Below are 26644 nucleotides of genomic sequence, written 5' to 3'. Positions count from 1 at the left end.
TGGCTGGGTGGTATAGTGGTTAAGTTCACATGCTCCACTTCCATGGCCCAGGGTTCGCAGGTCTGGATCTTGGGCACAGACCTACACACCACTCATTAAGTCATGCTGTGGCAGCATCCCACATATAAAATAGAGGAAGATCGGTACAGATGTTAGCTCAGGGCCAATCTTCCTCACCGAAAAAAAAAAAAGGATAAACTCTTCTCTGGCCCCTAACAAACCCAACCCTGACCTTCCCTCTCCACTGAAGTCATCCAAGTCATAGCTGCCTCAACCCTGAAGCTTTTCTGCTGCACGAACCTGCATGTCTCTCTCTCTCTCAGCCTCAGGAACCTCATCCTCCCTTATCTGTGTATGTCTGTGTTCTGTCTCCCCCAGGGGACTGAGTTCCCTGAGGACAGGGATAACTTCTCAAACCTCTCTAGGTTCTCCCACACCCAGCTTACCACTGACCTAGGTTGGGCTTCACTGAGACAAAAGAGAGATGAATACAACCTAGCACAACCCAGCCTTTTCTCACACCCAACACCAATATTTACACTGTACTAAAACAAGCCTTCCCTCCAGGGAGCAGTGCTGATGGGTACAGGGCCAGTTGACCCAGGTTTCTCTGCTTCCCGTGTGCTGTCACCTCTCTCTGCTCTCAGTGTAATTAGCCCCTGATGTCTCCCCAGTGGGCTGGAGAAACGGATCCCCAATCTTGTTCAAACTGCAAGTGCTAGAAAAGACAAAACCAGTTTGTAGTGACAGAAAGCAGATCAGTGGTTACCAGGGGCTGGGGGGTTGGGGAGAACTGACTGGGATGAGGCACAAGGGAACTTTTAGGGGTGAGTGTCCCATACCTTGATTGTGGTGGTGGTTCACAAGTGTACAAATTTGTCAAAACTTGTCAACATGTACAACTAAAATGGTCCCTTTTGTTGTATGTTAACCAGACCTCAGTAATGCTGAAGTTAAAATAAACTGCATGTAAGTTAAGAATCAGTAGCCCCAAGCACAGTGCCTGAGCTTCAAAATACAGTTCAACCCGGACATAAAGCTAGGGCATGGCCATGCGGGAATAGCAGCCTCCCCATGGTTGCAGAGATCTAAGAAAGATGAGTCCACCTGCTAAGGAAGGCCAGGCGAGAGAAGGAAAGGAGCAAAGGCTAACCTGGAGGAGGCCAGACCAAAGTACGTACAGTCAAACAGCAGGGATGCTGATTTGCGCTCCACATCTCCAAATACCTAGGCCTGAGTGAGGGAAATTTAGGGTCAATAAATATAAGTCCTGCCTCACAGAGCCAGAAACTGCATATATTAGTCCCAGAGTGATAATTCATAAAAGGTTTGGAAAAAGTGATTCTTGAAGGACTGAGTGGCTTCACCACAGAGGGCTCCTTGAGAAGCTGGGCCTCACCTCACCTTCCAGAGTGATGCTGGCAGGAGAGCAGAACTGTGCTGGGCGGGTCAGGGGTTTCCTGTGAGAAGGATGACATCTGGCCAAGGGACAACAAGAGCACAGTGTTCGCATGGCTGAATGAGTCACAGAAGTGGACCAGGGGCTCACAGGGAAGAGAGACAGACCAGGCTCCAGAAATACTTGGGAGCCAGTGTTTGGGGTGTGCAGTGTGTGAAGGGGGGTCAGGAATGGGAAGGAGGTCTCTCTCACCTTCGTCTTTATCCGACCTCTCTCTCCTCCCAAGTTTCCCAGCACAGAAAATCCAAACCAAACTCCTACACATAATTTCTTGGAAACAAGAAGGGGAGGGCAATGAGAAGGTATTGGTGGGAGTGGGCGTGGGGGGTTAAGGAGGATAGGCTGGTCAGGATGGGTCTGTGGACTGAGTGGAGTGAGGGAGAAGAGTGTGGAGAGTGTGGGAGAGGAGGCTAGCATCAGCGGGAAAGAGTAGGACAGGGTCAGAGGTCAGTGGGAATACACTAGGCCAGGGTTCACAGGGAGAGAGAAGGTTAGGGGTCATCAGGGAAAGGAAGCTGAAGGATCAGTGGGAGAGGTATGATGAGTGGTCCCTGGCGCCGAAGGTCAAAGATCATCGGGAAAGGGCAGATCAGGATATGTGTTACCTGCCTACGAAGCGGCTGTTTCGGGGGCATCTTCGAAGAAGCGGGAAGCACCTCAACACTTGGAGCGCCTACAAAATGCTCCCTTGCCTAAGGACAAGAAGTTTGTCCGTCCCCTGGATCACGCACAGGAAATCCGGATTCTCTTTCACTTCAATTCCCAGTCGCAGGGGTTCTTTGGGGACAGCCGTCGTTGTGGGTCCCCGCGCCCTTGCAGGATGGCATCCGCTCCGCCCTGACGCGGTTACCCAGCAACCAACCGGCAGCCAGGGCGCAGGCGCCTCTAGGCCCGCTCCCGGCTCGAGGGGGAGGCGGGGCTGGGCGCGTGGGACCGCCCACTCGTCTAAGCCCCGCCCCTCAGGAATAAAAGGACCCGTGGCAGCGCGCCTTCGGAACTCCAGCATGTGGGCGGGGCCTGGGCACCCAGACACCGCCTCCTCATGAATAATGCAGCATCCAGGCGGTGTCCCGGACCCGGAAGTGGAGTTGCCGAGTCACCGCAGTGGCTGAGCTGCTGACAGGAGGCGGCGGCGGAGGAGGAGGCGAGGCAAGACCTGCGTCTCCGCCGGGCCACAGCCGCGGTAGCGCTGGGCAAGCCCAAGGAGCCACGCCGGCCTCAGCCGCCAGCACACCTCCCGCCCCGCGCCCACCCCGCCGTCTGCTCGGCCGCCTGCCCGCCCGACGCGTCCGGGGCGGCCTAGTCTGCACCACCCACCGGCTCCTGGGGCCGCCGCCCCGCGCGGTCCCGTCGGCGTCCCTGGCCGCGCCCGCCCCGGGCCCGCTCGCCCGCCCGCCGGCACCATGATGGAGGAGATCGACCGGTTCCAGGTGCCCACCGCGCACTCGGAGATGCAGCCGCTGGTGAGGGGGCGGGCGGCGGCAGGCCAGGGCCGGGAGGGGGCGCTGCCTGAGGGGGAGGGAGGGAATCAGGCCTTGGAGACTGTGCGGAGGGGCGCCTTCGGATGGGGCAAAGAGAGCCAGGAAAACGCATCGCCGGGGGAGGGGGATTTGCAGGACAAGAAAACCATGGGAGAATACGCGGGGTGACGGCAAAGGGCCTGTAAGGGCGGAAGGCACCGTCAGCGGAGGCAGGCCAGGCGAGCTACGGGGAGCGCCGTCGATGGAACCGAGCGGGGCACAATGGTGCACACCGTTAGTGGAGGCCCCTAGCTGGGAAAGGAAGGGAATTGTCATGGGGCACCGCGGCCGGCAGGCCCAGGCGCCTGGGATGGGAGGTGGGGAGGCATTTAGCCCTAGAGGCCTGTGATGCTCAGGGCGGGGGAGGGGGCCAGGGAGCAGTCAGGCTAAGAGGCACCAGGAATAGGCTTGGAAAGGAGGAGGGGCCTGCCCGCTAGTTCGCTGGATGTGGACGGGAACGCTGGGCAGGTGGGGGCAGGAGGTCGCTACAGGGCCGTGAAATTCCGTTCTTCCCCGGAGGAGAACGCAGGCAGTCTAGGCTGCGGGTGCCCGAGCCGGAGTTGGGGAGGAGAGCGCGGCGGCGAGATGGAGAATCGGGGTCGCGGATGAGAGAGCCTGGGAACCGCCGGAAGAGGGGGCGGGGCCGCGCTGGAGTCGCCTGTGCCCACCGGTTCGGAAGAGCCCCCAGCATCCTAGGCCTACGTGCTTGGAGTCCTTGCTGGGCGCCGATCCTGCCGCCTGTCCGCGGTCCCGGAGTCAGGGAGGAATGATGTCATCGCTGCCAGCGCGGAGGAGATGGAAGAGGGAGGGCGACGCGGGCGCACCGAGGCCAGGCCTAGGGGAGATCATGCCCGCTGGCCACCGCTCCGGGGTGCTACCTGACTGGCCTGTCTGCCCCGCAGTGGGGGAGAGACGCCGAGGCCTAGCCAGCTGGTATGGGGAGAGGGGGAAGGGAAGGCGTGCCCAGTTCTGTTCGCTTTTCCTTCTCCTTTCTCCTTAGAACCTGAGGGAGAACTGGAAGGAGGCGGGATGGGCCAGGAACCTGAAGGTGTGGATGGCCTGTTCTCTGAGCTCTGCTGGAGCTAAGCAGAACTCTCCAAGTCCTGAAGAGCTGGGGCTCCCTAAACCTCCTCTCTCTATGTTAGGTGGGGAGGTGAGGAACAGGTCCTATGCTGGGGCCCCCAGGCCCCTGGCTAACAGATGTGCTTTGTGGTTTCCTGAGCAAGCAACCTGCCCACTACAGCAGCCAAGAAAGACCTTGGCAGGGACCCATGAACAACTCTAAGCCACACCTTTTGGGGGATGGGTAGAGAGAATTATTAGAGGCCACCTGGCAGGAGATAAGTGGCTTTTCTCCAGTTTTGGAGGGGAACTTAGTTCTAGAAGCCGAAACAGAGAAGCTTCACAGAAGTGTACAATATTAAGCCATGGAGAGATATGCTGCTGGACTTTTTTCCTAGTCTGATGCCATCATTGGATTTTTGGGGAGCCAGAAAATCCTAGTGAGAAGTCTGTCCCGTAAACCTGGGGAAGAACTTTGGACTGGGTTAAAAGAACTTTCCTTTCTAGATTATCTTTCCAGGCAGTCTGGCTTGTCCAACTAGATTACTCTCTCAGTTCTAAGCATCTAATTAAGAACCAAAAGGGAGTGTGGATAAAGGAGAAGGAGGTCCTAGTGAGTCGGGAGAAGAAAGCGGTGATTTGGTTCTTGCCTCCTGTCTGGGGTTCCTAGGAAGGGAGGCACTAGGTGTCAAGGGAAAAGGGGGAAGGAATGGGGTCACCAGGCTCTCTCAGGTGTCCTTGGTGCCTCTGTTATTGCCTGAAGTACTCGAGGATGGTTTGAGTGAGCAGTGGCCCCAGAAGACTCCTGAGCTGCTTCTGGTCTTTGTGGCTCTGAAGTAGAAGTGCTGATGGCAAGGAGGCACTTAGAAAAGTTGTGGCTGCCTACAGACCCTTTCCATGAAGGCTAAGGAACCCTTCTCTGCAAAAGGATACTTCGTTGAGGTTAAATGAGAGCCTTCAAGAAGTAGCAATGCAGTCATCCCCCATTTGGGGGTCAAAGACATTGCCCTTCAGATCTCTGCCTCTTGACCCCTGTTCCTAGGTTGAAGTCTAGGGGATCCCCAGAACTCCTTAAATGCTCTGTGTACTATTGAAACCAGCAGAATCTTGTGCGGAGTTTCCCCAACAGCCTTCATTTCAGGGCATCAGGAAGCAAGATGGCATACCAGAGAAGAGAAGGGCAAAGGGGTTTTTTAGGAGCATTCAGGTAGACCATAAAAACTAGAGCCCCAAGCTTTGACTCAACTGTGACCTGTTTCATTTTTTGCCATTATTTATTGAGACTTCTAGGAGTCTCTCCTTTTCTCTGGACTCAGTTTTCCCACTTATGAAATGAAGGCAAACTATCTCCTTGAATAATAGCTCCTCACTCTCTCTTCCAAAGAGTACTATAAAGACCTGATATCATTGATTCAGCAAATTTATTCACCAAATGTTTATCGAGCATCTGCTCTGTTCCAGATGCTATACTAGGTGTTGGGGACACGGTGGTTAGCAACACAGACACAGGTCATAGCCCTGCCCTTCTGGAGCTCACAGTTCAGCAGCAGTTTATTGTTCTTGCTGACTCTGTCAGTGTGAGCCCCTCTGAGGGCAGAGTGGAGGCTGTCTCCTTAAGCCCTAAGGGAAACAAGACAATGCTGGTGTCAGCATCATTGCTCCTTTTTGGAGCAAGCTGTACTGATAGAGGCTGTCACATGGCTCCATCATCAAATAAGTGTCCCCCATCCATAGTGATAGGAAGAATCTAGAGGCCATTTCTTACTTGGAAAGATGAGCTGTAGGGGGAAGTGTCTTTTTTTTTTCCTTTTTTTACTTGAAAGAGAAACTCAGGCTTGAAAAGAAGGCCTAGGGGAGTAGCAGGAGCTGGGAGAGAAGGCGCAGCCAGCAGATCTGGGTGTTTCCAAGGTGCTAATTTAAGCATAGTTCTCAGCTAGTGGGAGGAAGAGGAAGAAATCCCTGCCCTGTCGTTGCTGCTGCTGTTGCCACAGCTGCATGGAGCCTCCTGTCTGGGGTGGGCGTTTGCCTGAAGGAAGAGGCCTCCCTCCTTTCCTCATCATACCAGTTATTTAATTGGCCTGGCTGCATCTCAGCAGCTGAACCAGGCCCCGGCCTATCCCTGAGAGCTCCCCAGGGTCTCTTCCTGTCTCCTTAGGAAAGGAATGAGAGCTCCTCTTGGAGACCTAGTCCCTGGGCTCAACTCCTGCTGTGGCGATCTAGATAATCCTGAGTGTTTCTGAGCACAGATTTTCCCAAAGAACCTGCCAGAGATAGGCACACCTTGTCTGTCAGTTCTGTGTGCAAGCCATACATCTCTCTGACCTAGGGAAACTCCCAGCTGTCAAAGCTCTCTGTTGAGCAATTGTTGAATTTGTGCTGCTGTGTGTGGGCAGCAGGGAGAGGCTCTCTGGCCCTATTGTCTGTCTGCTGGGCTGGTTGGTGCAGCCCTCACAGTCTACGTCTTCTCTTCGACTGCAATTGGAGATGAAGAGATTTGTTGCAAAAAAACAAATGGAGCTTTTAAGCACTTAATTGTGTCAGGCAACACCTTGCCTCTTGTGTTATCAAAGGCCAAAGAGACAAAAAAATGGATGACATACGGCACCAGATGGGGTCTCTGTAAGCTTGAGAGAAATGCTAGTCTGGCCTCCCTGAAACCCAGGTTATCTGTTAACTCATTTGTTTAGTTCATGAACGTATGCTCAGTTCTAGGAACTTTAAGGGTAGCGATAGGTGAGCCCCCTCCAATGGGTAGCCAGGAGAAGGATGGGCTCAAACAAGTACGGAAGATTTTAGATACATATCAGGAAAGAGTGGAGAGCAGTGGCGGGTGTTCCTGACAAGGAGCGACACCTCCCTTGGGAGAAGATGAGGAATGCTGACATTCTGACCCTTTGACCATGTGAGCTTGGAAAGAGTTTCAGATTCCTTCTGCCTCCTGACACTCAGGGATGGGAATGGTCAGGACATTAATCCAGTGAGTGGGACACAGCATCTCCTGAAAGTAGCAGAGAGAACATTGTAAATATAGCAAAAAGCCACTATGGAAAATTGACCTGTATGTATTCTGTGATCTGGGAGCCGTAAGTTGCCTCCTTGTAGTCTGATGACTTTTCAGTTTAAGGGTGGATTCTCCTGGTGGGTCCATGTAGCTCATGACCTAGTAGTATTTCTCAGGTTCCTGAAGGAAGCTCAGCCTCCTCTCTTTTCCAGTATTGCAAAGTGAAGATCACCAGGTTTGTTCAGGCCTCCAGCTCCTCCATTACTACTCATCTCCTCAGTCAACAAACACTCAGAATCTGCTTTCCACTGGATGTTGTGCTGGGCTGGATCACACAGAATCTTGCTCCAGGGCTATGCACAGTCAAGATGGATTAAGGCACTACAGGGTGATGGCACTGCAAGAAGTAAGAACTGGGTCCAGCAGGGCTGAAGGAAGACAGGAAGGGCTCTCAGCAAGTGGTCAGGGAAGGCTTCACAGAGGAGACACTGTGAACTGGCTCTTGGAAGAGGACTAGAAGCTTGGCAGACTGATAAGATGAGGCGAGGGCAAGAGTTTCAGGCAAAAGGCATGGAGGAAGAAATAAAAGGATGCATTTGAATGAATGAAGCATTGTAATTAAGGGAATAACATGATCAAATTTGAGTTTAACACTATCATTCCAATGGTGGATGAGAGACTGGAGAAGGTGAGATTGGAGATTGGAAAACTAATATGGAGGTGAGTGCAATAATAATCCAGGCAAGAGCTGATGAAGGCCTACACTAAATCAGAAAGAGAGGAGGGGCGTAGATACAGATGCTAATCAAGAGGAAGTGAGTGGCAGGATGTGCTAGCTATTTGGAGGTGGAGTGAAGAGGTAGGGAGTCAAGGATGACTCCCAGGTTTCTGGCGTGGACATCTGGGTGGCAAGAGGCACCATCACCACCCCAGCAAATTCAGAGGTCTGTGTGCCCCTTGGCTTCAGGGACTGCTTATATGGGAGAGGGCTGCTGTTTTCCTTTACTGTGCTATTGAAGCTGCATTCTTAGGGTTACTGGGGACCCGGGAGTCTGGAAAACCAAAGAGCACAGTGACACTGACCCCACAGCCTCAAAAAGGACACTGAGAAACGCGCTCACCTGCCAGTGAATACTTTCCCCTGCAACCTGCTTTGATGAACACAAGTGGGTTGTAGCAGCAAGGAGCCACGGTGGGTTGTTGTTGGTTTGGTTTTTTTCCCACAGTACTTTGATGAAGGAAAAATAAAATCCTCTGTTGGCTGAGAGAGTGTTTTATGTTGCACTTTCTGGCCTGGACTTTTACTGTCATTCTAGTCCAACCTATGTTTTTCTGACTGATTAACTGAGCTGGGCCCTTTCCCTGATTTCTTCTAGAATGGATGTGTGATTTACTGCCTCACCTGCAAGAGTCAGAATAGAAAAGGACACATCCTCCCTTCTCTGAGACCAGCCTGGAAAGCTGCACTTAAGGAAGAAGCAGTGCCCAGGCTGCTGTCTTCCAGGCAAGGTGTGCCAAGGGAGCAGGCTACTGGGGTGAGGTCACTCAGAGGTGACTGGGCTTCTTAAAGGCGCAAGCCATGGTAGCTAGGAGTCAGGCTGAGTCATTTCCAGCCCTCAGCTGCCAGCTGCCCTTCACTGACTATAGCCCAGAGTGAACAGAAATGGAAAACAGAGCCTTTTTCACCCAAACTTGATTAGCCTCAGGGACCCTCTCCCCTCCTTGAAAGGGCAGATGGAGCCTTCTATCTGGAAAGGGGACATGGGAGACTCACTTCCTGGGCTTGGCTGCTTCATGCCTCCCAGCAGACCCTGGGAGAACTGGGGGCGGGAAGGGGAGAATCTGGCTAACAGCAGACACCCAGAGGCAGTGGTTGAAGGAAGCAAGAGGCGTGGCTCAGCAGGCTCTCAGGTCATTGTTTCGTGAGGAGACTGGTGGGAATCTGACCATCTGGGCAGGAGAAAGGAAGGAAGGAAGGAGGCAGAGCGGGACCTGCTCTGGATTTGGCTCTGCTCTGGAGATCAGAAAGTGGCCCATGACCCAAAGGCCTCCCCATGAGGCAGCCGGGGAACTGTGGGCTGTATGGAGGGACTTCGGAGTGGGGAATTCATCCAGGAAGGAGGTCCAGGGGATCTGGCCTGGGGGACGGGTAGACAGGGGCCAGTAGGAGTTCCCCCTAGACTTTACGTTCCTAGAAGCCAGTTCAAGCAAACACCTACTTGCATTTGCTGTTGCTGTTGTTATTCAGAGATGTTAAATTGAGGATCAGATGGCTGTGATTCTTGAGGGTCAAGTTTAAGTTTCTGTGGTGATGATGATGGATGTGAGTGTGTGCACAAGTGAGGGGGACTACCAGCATGAAGGGTGTATGACCCTCAAGGGTCTCTGAGTGACCCTTCTAGCCCTGAGGGGTATATGTATGACAAGAGGCCACGCCCAGGCAGAAAGGAGCCCAGCTACTGTGCTTTCTAGCCTGGTTTTTCCTGTTTTTGCCACTACACTCTTGGCTGTCATAACCAGCGTCCACCTCATCTATCTTTCTAGAATAATACCTGAAGGAGTACTTTAAGGTTTATTAAATTAACTGCACCCAAACTGTGGAGTGAGAACTTTATATATTTTACTATGTAGTTAACTTAAACATAATTATGTACAAGCTATATGTGATTTATACTTCCCATATTAATTTCCCATTTTATCCTTACAAAGGAATTGGTGAAGCCCTAAGCCAATCATGCTTAGACCAGCATTTCCTATAGTATATTCTTAGGAATACTGGTTCTATGGGATACTTTGTAGGGGGAGAAAAAAGAATCTATAGACTGATTTCTTGGGGAAACGCTACACACTCTCCCATCAATGTTCCTGGCCTTGAGAAGTCCTGCGGTAAAGAAGCCTTCAGTTTTGTTGACCCGGTGTTTCCCAAGCTTAAGAAACCATGGAACCTTTTTCATGGTCCATCTATTGACATCTTACAGAACCAATGTGTTTCATGGAATGCTCTTAGGGAAACTCTGGCTTAGAAATTAGTCTCTGGGGGCTGACCCCGTGGCTGAGTGGTTACGTGCACTCTACTTCGGCAGCCCAGGGTTTTGCTGGTTCGGATCCTGGGCAGGGACACGGCACCGCTCATCAGGCCATGCTGAGGCGGCGTCCCACATAGCACAACCAGAAGGACCACAAGTACAATATACAACTATGTATTGGGGGGCTTTGGGGAGAAGAAGAAGAAGAAGAAGACAAAAAAAAAATAGATTGGCAACAGATGTTAGCTCAGGTGCCAATCTTTAAAAAAAAAGAAAAGAAAAGAAAAAAAATTAGTCTTCCTCTGATGCAGTCTGGATTTGTACACTCCCCAGTGCTTCGGAGCCTCTTTTATAACCCACACCCTTGTCCCTCATGCTGGCTCCAGTGGGATGTTCCTGCTTTGGGTCAGGCTCTGAACTTGTTGCCATATTAGGAAGTCCTTAGTGAACTTGGGTCAGGTGCAGAAGCGAATACTAAGTTTTCCTCATGGTATTGCTAAGGGGGTTTTACTTCCCTTCGAGTCCCTCTACTAAATGCTGGTTTGGTGAAACCAGCATTTTCACCATTAATTTTTTTTGACAGCTTCCTTGAGATGTAATCCAGAGACTGTACACTTTACCCTTTTCTACTTAGTTTTAGTCATGGTGTGGCTGCCATGTGCCTCAGTTCTCTTTCTCCTTTCTACCTGTAGGCTGGGCCCTTCCCCTTTGTGTTCTGCTAAGCAGGAGAGAATGTAGAGATTATAGTCCGAATCTCTCAGCAGGAAGAATCCCTTCTCAGTTGGGATTTAAGCTGAAAAACTGACCTCCTGATTAAGGTGCCTTAGAACTTTGTCTACAGTACCATTAAATGTCCCCACTGGTCACAGCAGCTCAAGGGGCATTCCTGCGTAATCATTTTACACCCCCTATTCCATGGGCTGCCTAAAGCAGGGGTGATAAGCAGGTTTCACCCCTTACACCAATGCCCATCGACCAGTAGCGGCTGCCTGGAGCGTGTGTTCAGGTGAATTCTGCGTCAGAGTCCTGGTTCAGTGAAAGAGTGACATGGTTTATTCTCCATGTCTGCCATGGTCTTCAGAGGGGGAAACATCAGTTCTAGTGCTCTTCTTGCCATCCTGGCAGCCTGAATCCTCTAGTTATCCTAAGCAAAGAACACAGGAAAGGAGGACTCTTGGAGATGTCAGCCCGCTCAGCAATCTGTTTCACCAAGGGGCTGGAGTCTGATGTGGCTCTTTAAGAAATGAGTGGAGAAAACTGGTCTTTCCTACCCTGATCTTCAGCATGGGTTTCTGAAGTATTGGCTTGATACGAAGTTAATGATCCTTTGGAAATAAATAGGCCAGGTAAGAGGAAGTAACCTTGACTCTGCTGAGCAGATAAGAGGGAAAAAGAGGCAGATTCAGGAAGAGATCTCATAAATATCACATAAGTGGTTGGCCACACTTAAGACGAAACCATAAGCTTTTGACCAAAGGAGCAAGAAGGAGTAGGCTGTGAGGGGAGACCCTTAAGCCAGCAGTTCCTGGAGAGGAAAGGCCCCACCATGGGCTATACAGCCTTAGCACTCTTTTTCCCAAGTTAAACAGGCCTTGTTTTTCCCTTCTACCATTTTCCTGGAGACTGTTTTCCAAATCCCCAGTCATCCTGGCTGCTCTAGTGGATACTTTTGAGTTTCTCACCTCTGGAACCAGACACAGCTCTCCGTGTGATCTGACCAGCACAGATTACTGTGGGGCTGCCACCATCCATAATATTGGTATTGTACTTCTATTATTGTCAGTTGAGGTTTCGTGGTCATGTTTAATAGCTGTACCTGTTGTTATACTGCACTCAGGATACGTCTGGAACAGGGCAGCCCTCTGCCTTAGCAGTGTTGGACTCACATCCGGGGCTAGGCCGGCTGCTAACACAGGTAAGGGTCCACCGGGGCAGGTGAAGTGGTGGTTTCATGCTTATTAGGAACTACCACGTGTGTGTGGTGTAATCTGTAACGTGACTCATTCTCAGAGAGGAAACTGGCTGGATCCAGGAATGTGAAATTTAAATAGGAATCTAGGTGAGGCTGTGTGATTGGGTAGGCTGCGGTAGACCCTGAGAGAGAGCTAGTGCTTATGTGGGCAGAAAACTTAATTAAGTCTCCTATGTGACACAGCCACCAGAAAAGCTAATGTGCTGTTGGGCTGCATGAATAGAAGTATGGAGTTTAGGTCCCAGTTGGTGATAGTCCAGTTCTGCAGTGGTCAGAGCTATCTGAAGCCCTGCATTCTAGGCTACCGTTATCGTTCAAGAGAGGGAGTGACTAGAATGATGAAAGAAGTCAGAACCAAGTCATGTGAGAACAGTTGGAAGAACTGAGGCTGTTCAGCCTGTGAAAAAAAAAAATAACCAGTCTCAGGGAAAGCATTTTAAGGTTTTCAAATGCCTAAAGGACTGGAGTTAAGAAAAGAAAGACAGTTAGACTTCATATTTCCTTGGCTTCACAGGGAGAAACCAGGGCCACTGAGTGGGAGCGTGAGCATGCTTCTACCCCTGGACTCCATTGCCCCCCTGCTCCCTGTGGTAGCAGTTCTCAAACTGGGCCAGAAGCCAGGGCACCTGGAAGACATGTTGCTCTTTGCAAAATGCAAAAGTAGGAGCTAGGAACAACACTGTAGCAATAAACATGGCTCGATTGTGTGTGTGCAATACAAACATGTCCCAAAAAACCCACTGTGGAGCTTATTCTTAGCAGCATTTCCCTAGTTTTCTGTGAATATGTAATCTTTCCTGTCTTTCAAGGCCTATCACAAAAATGCCACCTTCTTCATGCACCCTTTTCTTGCCCTCGGTAGGGTGTCAACTCTCCTTTCTACCTGTCCCGTGGCCCTAATCCGTCATCTTTGTGTGAAGTTTTTGGATGCAGTCGTCTTAGACTTATCTTAAATTCCTTTTTAAGGTAGATGAAAAGAGGTTTCTAAAGCACCTGAACCACCCTGTGAAGCAGATTGGGAAAATTGCTTTTGCCCGTTTTACAGATATATAAGCAGAATCCCAGAAAGGGAAATAGGCTTGGCCATAACCCAGCTGGAGGTTGGCATGGCCTAGACTAGAACCCAGGTATCCTGACTTCTAGGCCCATGATATTTCCTTCACAATTTGGGGCCTAGTTAAGTTCTTCTACATCAACTGAAACTTCTCCACTGGCAGGGCCGGCCTGGTGGCGCAGCGGTTAAGTGCACACGTTCCACTTCTCGGTGGCCCGGAGTTCGCCGGCCCGGATCCCGGGTGCAGACATGGCACCACTTGGCTAAAAGCCATGCTGTGGTAGGCATCCCACATATAAGGTAGAGGAAGATGGGCACGAATGTTAGCTCAGGGCCAGTCTTCCTCAGCAAAAAAGAGGAGGATTGGCAGCAGATGTTAGCTCAGGGCTAATCTTCCTCAAAAAAAAAAAAAAAAAAAGAGAAAGGAAACTTCTCCACTGGCTTTTGAGTCCTCTACACTAGGCTTTTGCCCCTCCTAGCTGGCCATACTTTCTACCATTCATGCCAACTGTCTTTCTATTAGGTCCAGCCAGACCTATCACCTCCTCTCGTCTATTGGCATCTTGAGGCCTCCTCTCCTCTTAAGAATTCTCTTCCCTCTCCTTTTCTGCTTATTCCACTCCTACCCATTCTTCAGAGGTCTGTATAAACTCCCCTTCACCAGGAAGTCTTCCCTGACTATTCTAGTGAGCTCTCAACCAATCCCCAAAGCCTCTAACTTCTAGCACATAACTTGATACATGTGATATCGTGATTTGAGATGTCCACTTTGATGGGTCGCATTTTGTGTCTAGCCACCCCCAACTCCCATTTTAATTTCTCTAGCTTCTGCCCCTAGAGCTTACAGTCTGGAAAAGAAGAGACTTGCTCTCATGAAACAGAACTACAGAGGAATACAGCCGCTTCCTTTAAGGATGAGTAAGAGTGGAGAGGAGTTTGGGAGGTGATTCTAAGGAGGAGACCAGCAGAGACCCAGAGGGGGATGAGTAAGAGGGAGTTAGTGAATGGAGTACATGTGGGGAATCATGGGAGATTCAGGGGGATACATAGATTGGGGCTCGTTCATTATTTCAAAAGTGTCATTTAAGCATCTGCTATATACAAGACATCGTACCAGACACAAGGAATAACATGATGAATAAAGCAAACAGGGTCCCTGCCCTTATGAGGTGGCAAGCCAGTGGGAGAGACAGATACTAAACAAAGTGCACAAACGAAATTACAATTACAAAGTATGATGAGTGATAGAAAAGATAAGAACGAGGTAGCATGAGAGAGGATAATAAAGCCTGCCGCATTGGACTGGGGATGTCAGGTAAGGCTCCTATGAGAGAATGATGTCTGAGCTCAGACCATGTGATGAGAAGGACCTTGAATGCTCTGACAAGGAATGACTAGCTGCTTGCTCCCCAGTGACGGGTGGGGGCTCCCAGCTGAGTTGTTAGTCTGAATCTCTTACGAATTGGCCTTTCTCCATTCTCTCCCTTTGTAGCATTAGGTAAGTTTTCAGGAGTGAGAGACACAGAAGAACACAGGAGGGCCAATTCTGCCCCTCTCCCATTGGTAGCACAGCGATGCCGGTGCTGCCAGCTTTGTCATGAGGCTGGAGAAGCTATTAATGGAGTTGTGATGTGTAATATTTAGTGAGCAAAAGACTCAGCTCTGCTGATGAAGTGCTCCTACCTGAGTGTTCCAACATGTGTGGCTTGCACACGTCCTCCCAGAGATGGAAGAAATATCTGGAGCTCTTGGAGGGAGGGGAGAGTGCCAGCCTGGATGTCCTGTTCTTTGTGTGTCAGGAGTGGGGTTCATGTTCTCTTACCACAAAAACCGAATGCCACAAGCTATTCTGTCCAGGAGTAGGCCTGCGTCTGGTGGGAGAGCCAGCAGCCACATTGACATGCAAATTGCAGCAGCTGGTGAGAGGGGCCTCCGCTGGGCCTCCTGCGAATCCCGAAGGTGTTCCCTGAGGATTTCAGTTTCCAGAAAGTCCACTTTGCTCTCAGCTGGCCTGCTGCTTCCAGCCCTGGCTCAGAGAAGACCAAGTGGGGATAATGATGTGGGGAGGTGTTGGTGGCTAGTGGTTTGGGAAAGAGGAGGGAAAATTACATGGAGTCGGCAGGGAGATCAAGTTGGAGAGTAATATTCAAGGAAGCAAACATAGGCATCAAAGGGAACCAGTCAGCAACCAAGCTTTGACACCTATCAGCCTCCCTATCAACTTCCTGATGGAACCTCATGTTTCAGATCCTTCATTTGCCAGGGGCTGAGCTACAGCAGCGAGGCAGTCTCAGGGAACTCCCATGAGAGGAATTGGTTTGAGTATCCTTGAGGGGGTGTGGAGATCAGGGTGAGCTCGTAAGGGACATGGGCTCAGGGCAGGAGCTGTGCGCAGTGGTGGAAGGAAGTTGGCTGGGTACGTTCTGGCTCTACCACTTTTGTTATGACCTTTTGCCAGGCTCCTAACCTCTCTTAGGCTATTTACAAAATAAATATGATCTTGTATGTGAAAAGGAACTACAAATTACTGTATCATTTCTGATCTAAGTATTGATGGTGATTAAGAAGTTGGTAATTTCCATTTTTGTCAGTGGTTTCCAAGGAAATTTTTATGGGAGAGGGTGAAAAGATGGTTTATTCTTCTTATCACCAAATGCAAAGAGTCCTTGGCCTCCTTGAGAGGGCCATGATGAGGCCAGGCTGGAGATGGAAGTGCTCTGTGCTTCCATAGATTCCCAGAGCGGGTTCCATTGAATGGACCTGGGCTGGAGGAGGCGCTGGCCCGGCCCCTCCCTGGCATGGCTGTTGCAGAGTCCTGTTGGCAGAGTGAGCCTTCCTGGAGAACGTCACTACTGATGCTAGTGGATACAGCTCCCAATGGCCAACTCAGGGCTCAAGAAACATTTGAAAAAGTCCACATTGCTACTACTCTCCCCACAGACTAGTAGGCTAGAGAAGGAGGCAGTTTCCAGGCCGCAGACCTTCTTCAGATTTTTCAAGTGTTTTGTCATGGACAATTTCAAACATATACAAAGCAGAGAAAAAGGTAAAATGAACCCTCTAGTACTCATCACCCAACTTCAACAATTGTCAACTCAGGGCTAATCTTGTTTCACTTTCACCCCACCCGTTGGATTACTTTGAATAATTATTTCATCTATAATCCTCTGTCTTCTATATTTCTACAAACTGGTAATTAGATCTCAAGATTTGATCAGATTCAGATTCAACTTTTTTGTGAAGAATTCTTCTGAGATGTGCTGTGCACTTCCTATTGTATCAGATCAGGAGACACAGGACGTTATGGTTGTCCTACTTTTTGTGATGTTCAAATTGATTAATGGTGTAGTCAGCCTGATCTCTCCATCACAAAGCTCGCCCTTCTGCCTTTCACTTAATATTTTTAACAGCCATTGATAGTCATTGCCTCAGTCCATTATTTCATTAGCAGTTTCCTTCATATTTGGACAACACAGAGCCCCTGTCAGTTCTCTGCCTTCATGTCCCACAGATCTCACAGAGATCCCTGACCCTTTCTCCCTTAGGCCCACTTTTTGTACTGCTGCCCTTATCCTGTACCATCATTTCTTTCCTTATCAACCCAAGATGGCCCTAGGATGTCTTCAGACCACTGTACCTACCCTGCTTCACTGCAGACCTGTGTTTCTCTTAGGGCCGGGGTTTACTTGCAGTCTGTTCTCAGTGAGACAGCACTCTCTCCTCATGAAGCTTCTGGGTCTGCAACTCCTAGGGCCATGCTTGACCATGCTGGCAAGTGGAAGCAGCTCTGGTCTTTCCCTCTTCCAGGAGAGAATTCAGCAGGGGTTAGGTTTAGTTTACCTTCCCAGGGGTTTCTAAGCAGCCTTCTTCCATGCTGAAGAGGATCTTTCTCACTCATTTCCTGAGCTTCCTGCCCCGGCCTAGGCCCTGGCAAGGACCCAAGCTTGGTTTCCTGTTTAGCTGGGCTGTGGGCCGGGAAAGGTTAGAGGACGGGTGGGGAGGGCAGCTCCAGCACTCTTAGGCCCTTTTCTCTTTCCAGCCGAGTTTAAAAACCTGTGAGGGCTAGAACACAGCCACCACCTTCTGGGACTTCAGCATTCCTATGCTGCCCAAGATCTCCACTTCTGGTTTCTCTCCTTACAAAGGAGAGACTCTAGAGACTGTACACTTCTGTGTGTGCATGTGCCCCAGACAAACACATTGCCTGTACCATGGGTGCTGTGAGCCAGCTAACCAGGAAGGCACACAGAGGTTGAGACCTGCTTTTTGCGAACCTGAGCCCACCTCTGGTCCCTACCCCTGCCCACAGGAGTGCTGTCCCTCCTCCACCCCTGCCTAATAGCTGTTAGTCCCTTAGTCATTATGTCCAAGGCAGTGGAGAATCTGATGGGGCAGGAAGTCTGAGAGGTAGAGACTGGCTAGGGACCTGGCTATGCAGCAGCCTGAAAACATTAGGAGTTCTGTAGTGACAGCCCATTGCCAGTATGGGATTTCCAATCCGTACTGTGAGAGTCTCACAGCCCCGGATCCCCACTCACATTCCTCCTTATGTCCATTTCTTCCGTGGGCAACAAGGATCCAGAGAGATGCATTCTGTTCTGGGGAGAGACCTGTTGCAGATTACTTCTTGGCCCCCCTCTCCTGGATAGCCACAGCAGGAATTGTGTGAAGCTGTATCCCTTTCATCCCATGACAGGAGACATCAGAGGAAAGTGTTGCCAAGTGGCGGGGATGCCCAGAGTAGCCCCTTACATTTCAACAGCTTCCCCTCGCCCTTACTGTAAAGCCTCAAATCCTTAACATGGCCTGCAAGGCCTTAAGTGGTCTGGCTCCTGTTTCTTCTCCAGCTCATCTCATCCCACATGAACCCCCATCAATGCATCCAACCTCTCTGGCTTTTCCTCGATTTCTCTAATGTCCCAGGCTCCCTTCTGCTTTAGGGGCTTGGCATATGTTGTTCCTTCTATTTGGAAAGCTTCCCCTGCACCTTCTACGTTTTTTTGGTTGACTCCTACTCATCCTTCAGATCTGAGCTCAGCTATAATTTCATCACAGAGGGCTTCCCTTAAACTCTAGACTTGGTCAGCGGCCTTCTCCTTATCGCACTTTTTACATTTGTAATTTTACGTATGTTTGTATGATTATTCTATTCACATGAGTCCTTCTGAAGGCCAAGTTTCGTGAAAGCAGGGACCGTGTCTGTTTTTACTTCCCATTGTGTCTCCTGTGCCTTACACATAGTAAACATTCAATAGAGATCTGTTGAATGAATGAATGAATGAATGAATTCAATCTTCTTGCCCCCTTTGCTTGGTCACCCCATGTCATATCTGACTGTCATATTCAACCATACACCCGGCAGATGTGTGTCTTGCTGTTTACAAGCACTTATTATGTGTCTGCCACCAGATACACATTTAATTTAATCCTTTCAACAATATGAAGAAGGTATACCCTTAATCTACAGAGAAAGCAAGAGAGACCCAAAGTCACACAGCAAGGAAGTGGCAAAGCCCTGTTTCAAGCCCAGTGTGTGGAGTCAAAGCCCTCACTCTTAACTGTAGCACTACACTGCCCCCTTTTGGCAGTTTGGAGAGTTGTCTCTGGGCGTTTCCTATCCCTGTGTCCTGGTTAATTTCAACCCTAAATCAATACTTTTTGGAACCTAAACTCCTAAGAAGCCATGATCCAGTTCCAGCCCTCCTGCTTTTGGGCGGGGTTGTGGAAAGACCCAGAGAGGGGAATTCAGCCTGGACTCCTGAATGTCCCAGGGTGCATGGGTCTCAGGGTCTGTCGCCCATCTGTTTTCCAGGGGCCCTTTGCAGCCTCTCAGGCTTAGTGCAGTGTCCTGTTGCAAAGGGCAGAAGGGCCAGCTGTTGAAATGGCCTGATTGGCAGTGTCCTAGGGAGTAAGCATGGCCTGGTTGAGATTCCAGGAAAGATCATTGAGAGGAGAGAGTTTGTCTCTGCAATTAGTCACTAAACATAGAGCTCTGGAAATGGGTTTCAAGACTCCACTGGGAAACTTAGACTCAGTGAGAGGGCAGTATCTGTTGCTGTTGATCAGAAAAGCTCAAGTTAGTCAGTATCCCAAGCTCCTTTTGGTGGCCAGGGAGATTGGGACTCTTGAATACTATAGACTAGAGGGAAACAAAGCAAATGAGGAGAAAGCAACATACAACAGCTACTGTTTGTACTATGTGTCAGGCATGCTGTAAAGCATTTTATATACATTATTTCATTTAATTCTAATGCTGGCCCCACAAAGTAGGTAATATTACAGCCTCAGAAAGGAAAGGGACATTAATAAGGGTAACTTGCCAAAGGTCATACAACCAGCAGGCCTTAGAACTAATCTGGGTCTTTCTGACTTTACAAACCAAGCGCTGCCCATACCCCATTGAGAGAGCGTACATCGAGACAGCCTCTCTGGAAGGACACTGGCAACGTAGAGTGTGCCTGCCCATTGACCCCCTCGGCAATTCCACTTCCAGTGATTTATTTAACTAAAGAAATAGGCAAATGTATAAAGACTTTTTTTTACAAGATTTTATAATAGTTACAAATATATATACTATTACAATATTATAACATTATAATAGTTATAATAGCTGCAACATTATAATAGTGAAAGGAAAAGAAAAAAGAAAGCAAACAACATAAATCTCCATCAGTGGGGACTGATTAAATAAATCACGGTACATCCATCCCACAGCGTACATACAGATAGGCAGCCCTTTAAAAGGAGGAGGTAAGATCTAATGTGTATTGATGTGAAAAGATGTTCAAGATATGTATTTTTTTATTGTAGTAAAATGCATATAACATAAAGTTACCATTTTCACATACATTTGCAATACACATGATCTGAAAGTCTGAAAACATACAATAAACTAGCAACAGTTCTGACTTACAGGAGAACTTTCCCATTCTTCTATGTATTTGAATTTGTTCACCTCCATGTATTTGAGTTTGTTATGATAAACCAGTATTACTTTTTCTCTAATATTTTTTTTCCATTTTAGGAAACAAATGGTCAAAAATCATGCTCTTTCTACTGTATCATGCCTTCCCAGGAGATATAGGTTTTGCTTCATAATTCCCATGTTTTCAATCAAGTATACAAACCAACAAGTTGGTGAGATGAATTGGCTGTGGAAATGCTGCCAGATACCTGTGTGCCACCTGCCTGGCCAATCTCGTTCCTGCTGGGCACCCCCAGCTTTGACTGCCCACCATTCACTCAGTTCTTCTCACTTCTCAAGTTCTGCAGAAGGAGAGCTTTTGGGAGGCAGGGCATTTCTTTGGAAATAGAAAGTCATCACACTAACCAGATACATTCCTATCTCTTATTTCCAGTTTAGAGATTTCTTATAGTCTCACTTTTACCATAAAAGAGAAGCAAGGGGACAAAATTACTCTCACAGTCCCCAAGGGAAAGCCATGATCACTGACGTGTCGACATTCTGAATGATTTTCTTTGGCTTCTGGCCTCCCTCCCATTATGTCGCTGCTCGTTGTGGTTTTCAGTGTGGCCTTTTTATGAGGTGAAGTAGGAAAGAGGTCAGGAAACTTGGGACCTGGCCCTGGCTAGGGAACTTCAGGGGCTACTCAGCTTTACAGGGTTTCAGCTTTTTTCTCTGTAAAATTGGGATATATAATAGATGCTGGATTTTTAGGGCAGTGAAAATACTCTGTGTGATACCATAATGGTGGAAATACATCATTTTGTATTTGTCTAAACCCACAGAATGTACAACATCAACCCTAACGTAAACTATGGACTCTGGGTGATTATGATGTGTCATAGGTTCATCTATTGTAACAAATGTACCACACTGGTGGGGGATGTTGATAATGGGGACGGCTGGCTATGCATATGTGGGAGCAGGGGGTATACAAGAAATCTCTGTGCCTTCCCCTCAATTTTGCTGTGAACCTAAAACTGCTCTTAAAAAAAGTCTTAATTTTAAACATAGATGCTGTTACTATCTCTTAGGATTGTCAGAGATTAGACGAGATAATAATAAGGAAAAAGCTTTGAAAGCGTAAGTTGCATTGCAAACATAAAGATCTGTATTTTTCTGAATGTAACCTTTTCTGACTTGCATTATAGACTCTTAAGTCAAGAAGCATGTCTCTAAATCTGTTTGCTATGATGTAACAACTTAATAGGGAGAAGGAAGAGACACTGAACAATCTGGAAAGGCCACTTCATTCTTAAAACAAACTTGAGAAAGGGGGAGGGCAGAAGAGAGTCAGAAACTCATTTTCTATTTTAACCACCTCTGTACTAATTTTTCCCATTAAACATGTATTACTTTTGTAAGTTAAAGAAACCAGTGAAGTTTTTTTAATGGCTTAAAATGGTATACTTAGAGCTAGAGGTAGAAATTGGAAGTTATCTACATATAAGGGATTTGGAAAGATGAGCAACTGGAGAATCAGCCAGATTGTCAAATTGGGGACATGTTGTTAAAACTATACAATGTTAGGTCAAGGGGTTTTTAAGTGGTGGAAGCCACTGAAGAATCTTGAGCAAGGGAATACTGTAATCAGAGCAGTATTTAATTCCCAGAAGAGTAATTTAAGAGTAATGCATAGGATGAGTTGGAGGAAGAAGAGACAAGTTGGGGAGATGGGTGGGTGACCACTGCAGTGGTCCTGGAATAAGTTGATAAGGACCTGTAGCAGGATGTTGGCTGAGAGAATGTTAAAAAAAAAAAAAAAAAAAAGATGAATGTTAGATATTTTGAAGAAAGTGCTGTATAGGTTCATAATTAGCTTGCCGGAGAGATAAAGGGGAAAGAAGTGGGCCAAAATGACCCCATGGAAGGTCAGAAGGAGAGAGGAGGCAACTTGAAAGAGCTCCCAGTGGCCAAAGCTGGAATAATTTGAGCAAGAAAATAAATAATGATAGTATTGGATTACAACTCTCATAAGAAAATAAATATACATTAATCCATACTGATATAAATAAATGATTGAATAAATAAACAAACTGGGGAGAAGGGAAAAATCTTCCTTCCAGAGGAATTATAATTTTTATGTATTAAAAAGGTTTATTAAAATTTATTTAAAAGTTTTATTTGTAGAACGAATGAGGGAAATTTAAAACTTACCTTTAGAACATTGTAGTAATAATTGTTGCTGGCAAGATTCACTAATTGCTAAGACTAGTGCATGAAACATTAAGGAGAAACAAGATATTTGCATAGGCTGTAGGAATCTCAACCAAAATGTGTGTTAATTACTGTGGTAGTTTTAACATATGTCCAAAAATTCTTTGATATGCTTCCCTCCAGGAAGAGGAAATGAATTCTCCTCCCCTTAAGTGTGGCCTGGACTTAGTAACTTGCTTCTGACTAATAGTATATGGTCAGAATAAGAGAAAAATATTAACTTTATAGTGGGGAAACCTGGTGAACCCTAAGTGATTAAAGTTAACATCACCAGCAATAAGTCATATAAGCCCTGGTATGCTATGATGCCAAGGACACATCACCTGTGTGGTATTCTTCCTGAAAATCCATAACCTCAGTCTAATCATGGAAAAACATCAGGCAAATCCAAATTGGAGGAAAATTCTAGAAAATACTTGACCAGTACTCTTCAAAAGTCAAGGTCATGAAAGTCAAGAAAAGATTTAGAAACTAAGGAGACCATGGAGACATGTCGATGAAATGCACTGTGGATCCTGGAACAGAAAAAGGGATATTAATGGAAAAACTGGAGAAATTTGCATGAAGTCAGTAGTTTAGTGAATAGTATTGATTTGATCAATGTAAGATGCTAACATTAGGGGGAGCTGGGTGAAGGGTGTCCAAGGATTCTCTGCTCTGTCCTTGTAACTCTTCTATAAATATAAAATTACTTCAAAATAAAAAGTTTTTTAAATGACACTCTATTTTAGTTTATTTATCTTGGAATGCTGTTGTGCCATTGACAAGATAAGAGCGGTTAAGAGGAAGAACTAGGCTGGGGGGCGGGTATAACATCAGTGGAAGTAGTGGGCAGCTGGAAATGTGGGTGTGGAGCTTAAGGGAGAGGTCGGAGCTAGAGATATAGATTTGGGAGTAAAACCCAGAGAGATATTACTTGAAATGATAAGTTTATAATGTTATTATATTTTTATCTCCACATGCCAGGAGCGAGCGTAGGAAAGAGAGCCAGAGACCAAACTGAGGAGAGGACCTACGTCTAGAGTATGAGAGGAGGAACAGTAGGGAGGTGGTCAAATAGATAGGGATAGGATGTTTTCATAAAAGCCCAGGGAAAATAGAATTTCTAAAAAGAGCTGGTTAGCCCTGTCCAGTGATACCAAAAGGTGATGGGAGATCACCTGAGAAAAGACCATTTCAACCAGGAGCTCAGTGCTGACCTCAAAGAGAACAGTGTTAGTAGAGCAGGTATGGAGAGGTGGGGGTGGCAGACGTAGGAATCAAATGGCCAGGATTCAGACAGTGAGGAGGCAGGCTTGTCCAAGCCAGGGAGACAGACTTGTGTGGGTGCCCAGCAGAAGGAGCCCTTGAGGAGAGTGGACACTCCTGGGCAGAGAGGCAGAAAGTGTGGCCCCCTTCAGCTTTTATTTGAGATGGAGGACAATCCATGCTTTCAAATTAGGCATTAAATAGCATTACAGAATGATTTCTATGACGGTGTATGTATGTGTAATAAGAGATTTCCTTTATTGACTGCTTACCATGTGTCAGGGACTGTGGCAAGCACTTTACATACATTATCCCATTTAATCCTCCCAACAACCCTATGAGATGGGTACTATTATTTTCCTCATGTTAATGATGAAAAACAGATCCAGAGAGCTTAGAAATTTGATCAAGATCACACAGATAAGGTAATGGCAGAGGCACATGCACACACACACACACACACACACCAGGACCCAGGCTGTGTGCCAGGAAGTTAACATGGGAGACAGCTCTGAATGGCAGGATTAAGGGCGATGATTTTTTTCTTCTTTTGTGCTTCTCTGGACTTTTTACAATGACTACAAATTCCTGTTGAATTCAGAAAAAGAAATAAATACTATATTTTATTTGTTTTAAGTTTTGGTGCTCTTTGCCAAATTTTTGTAATATGCATGATGGAAACAAAGCAGGTGCATTCTGCTCAAGTGCAGACAAAGGAGACTCTACCTCCTTTGCAGCAGTACAGGCTCTGCAGTGACAGGATGGAGAATCTGGCATATGCGCATGTGTGTGTGTGTGTGAGCATGTGTGTATAGCAGCTGCTGGGGTGAGGGGAGGAGATGCTGAGCTGTCTAAGGATGTGCCACATGGAGAATTCTCTTCCTCCCCTATGGCCACCTTGTCCCCGAGCCAGGCCCATTTAGTCCTGAGCTTCCACAGGGACTAGGAGATATTTTTTCACACACACCAGTATCCTCAACCTCACCCCTTGTTGAAAATCTGGCCAGGGAGTCAGGCTGCTGGTATGAAGCCCAGGTTGCAGCCAACCAGAGTGACTGGAGTCGTGCTGGAGCTACTCTGACCTTGCATGCCATGTGTCCAACCAGGCAGTTAATATCAGGGATGGGCAGAAGGAACCAGCAGCATTTAAAGTTGGCATTAACTGACAGGTCGGGCTCTTGTCCAGAGCCACGAAGGTCTTCAGGTGGAGGCAGTTCAGTACCGTGGATAGTTCCTAGAGGAGCCTGGTCCCTGCCAGGTCTGAAAAGTCTTGGTGCCTGAGTCCTTAAGGTCCTGGCTTCTTTAATTGTGAATAGCCTTCTGGCACATGCCTCTGGCTGTGAAAGGGCCTGGCCTCTTCTCTTTCCAAGATCAGCCCTATGGATCCACAGACTCCCCCTTATCCCTTCCAGCCCCTACCCCACCTCCCCACACACATCTGCCTGACTGAGCTCTCTGTTGAGGTTACCATCACTCTGAAGGTGAAACAAGCTTTCAAGACAACCATGGCTTCTCCGGAGCTGTCCCTGGCCAGGGCCTGGCACCCTGATACCCCAGTGCTGCAAGACTGTGGGGGGAGGGTAAGAGTCTAGTGAAACAAGGGAGTGTTAAATGGACCTTTGCCTCTAATACCACTGCACGCCCCTCTCCAATCTGAGAGTGAGGGATGTGAGGCAGGGGAAACAAGGGAAAGCACTGAGCAGCTTTCAAGACCTGAAGCTGGAACCTTTCATGAGCCATCACTGTACCTTCAGCCTGGCAGTAGAGTACACTTGATTTAAAGACATCATTTTTTAGGGAAGGGTATTGACATAAAGTAGAGGAGGGCAGATGCAGCAAGTCAAAGCAGAAATGAAACTAGTGAGTCTAGAGGCTCAGTGCATGCCACCCCCACCCTAGCCATGCCCATGGTCCTGAGGCAGAGGAGGGTTAAATTAGCACTGTAGAGGGGTTTCCTTTTCAATTCCCAAATCATCTAGAGGAGGGGTGTGTGTGAGGAGTCTGGAAGGGCAGAGGAATCATAATCGTCTACTAGAGATTGGATTTTCTAGTCAGAATTTCCTCTTCTACCTCCAGGCCTCTTCCATGGCTAAGTGAGTCGGAGGCAGCAGGTATTACTGTGCTCTCGCTTTGATTGTCTGGACTAGTGGGTGAGGAGGGACGGTAAGTCCGCCTGGATCGAGGCCGAGTAAAAACGCTCCGTATCCCATCCCTCCTACCAGCCCTGCTCCGCGCCGTGTGGAAGGCTCTCCTCCATTGCTTTCTTCACCTCTTATAGGCTCCTCGGTCCCTTACTGAAGGCAGTGTCTGAGCCCAAAGGCCATTACATGCCTTATACCTCAAAGAACTTCCTGGTAAAAGAACCAGATGCTAAAGCAGTAGTGAAACCAGAGAACAGCTGCGGGCTCCCTCTTTTAGCACCAGCCAGTCATAATGGGACAGGGAAGGGCAGGGAGGAGAAAGGAACATTTGGTGTTCACTGAGCCATGTGTGGACCCAGCAGAGTTTGGGCTGGAAGGACTAGGGCCGCCGCCCCACACACACACTTGTGAAGAGGCGTAGCTGGCTAGCACTCCTGGAGTTGGAAGCATTAACAATGTAGTAACTAGTGTATGGAGGAAAAGATGCTCAGAGGATCTGGATCCAGACTGTCCCTTGGCCTGGCTCCTCTCTTGCCTCTAGAAACAGTGTATTCCAGCTTCCAGGAGAGGCCCTTACTATGGATTAAATACAGGCTTTCGACACATGAGGAATCCTGGAGAAAAAAACGAGAACAGATGAGGACACTGGCAGATCCCAAGAGGGTTGTTTGTGTTGGTTTTTGTTCAAGTAGAACAGGCCTGACCTCAGCCAGAGCTTGCTTTTGGCCTGTTCTCTCAGGGGCAAAGGCGCCCCATGTTTGCCTTCCTCACAGCGGATGCTCTGTAGTCACTGTTTGATTTAGGAGCAGTGATTATGTGACCACAAACCTTACTAAATTGAATGCAATCCTGAGCATTCAGAAGAAGAAACAGTTCAGGACTCAGGGGAGGGAACAGCTGGCTGGAGAGAAGGGCCCATGAATTCTAATCCCAGGGCTGCCATCTGGCATTGACCTGGGACAACTCATTTACTCTCTGCC

The 26644-nt window shown here is 48.1% G+C and overlaps 2 protein-coding genes across 20 annotated transcripts in view; one reads left to right on the top strand and one right to left on the bottom strand.

The window, feature by feature from the left end:
* DNAI1 (dynein axonemal intermediate chain 1) overlaps positions 1-2426 on the bottom strand; it is a 76414-nt gene extending 73988 nt beyond the window's left edge. For 3 of the 8 annotated variants that reach the window (XM_070590286.1, XM_070590289.1, XM_070590290.1), the window contains exon 1: positions 2065-2322. In XM_070590286.1, coding sequence (XP_070446387.1) covers positions 2065-2094 — 30 coding nt within the window. In that variant the 5' untranslated portion in view covers positions 2095-2322. Of the gene's footprint in view, positions 1-1651; positions 1818-2064 lie in introns of those variants that run through there. The other 5 variants (XM_070590288.1, XM_070590287.1, XM_008540037.2 and 2 more) reach the window with 4 other exon arrangements.
* Positions 2427-2452: 26 nt separating this feature from the next.
* The window catches only part of FAM219A (family with sequence similarity 219 member A), a 48822-nt gene continuing 24630 nt past the window's right edge, over positions 2453-26644 (top strand). The window contains exons 1-2 of one of the 12 annotated variants that reach the window (XM_070590311.1): positions 2527-2922; positions 11906-11983. In XM_070590311.1, the coding sequence (XP_070446412.1) occupies positions 2863-2922; positions 11906-11983 (138 nt within the window). In that variant the 5' untranslated portion in view covers positions 2527-2862. Of the gene's footprint in view, positions 2923-11905; positions 11984-26644 lie in introns of all 12 variants that reach the window. The other 11 variants (XM_070590313.1, XM_070590312.1, XM_070590314.1 and 8 more) reach the window with 11 other exon arrangements.

Source organism: Equus przewalskii, chromosome 22 (assembly GCF_037783145.1).
Source record: "Equus przewalskii isolate Varuska chromosome 22, EquPr2, whole genome shotgun sequence".
In the NCBI taxonomy this organism is placed as follows: Eukaryota; Metazoa; Chordata; class Mammalia; order Perissodactyla; family Equidae; genus Equus; species Equus przewalskii.
This window is presented reverse-complemented; position numbering and strand designations above follow the sequence as displayed.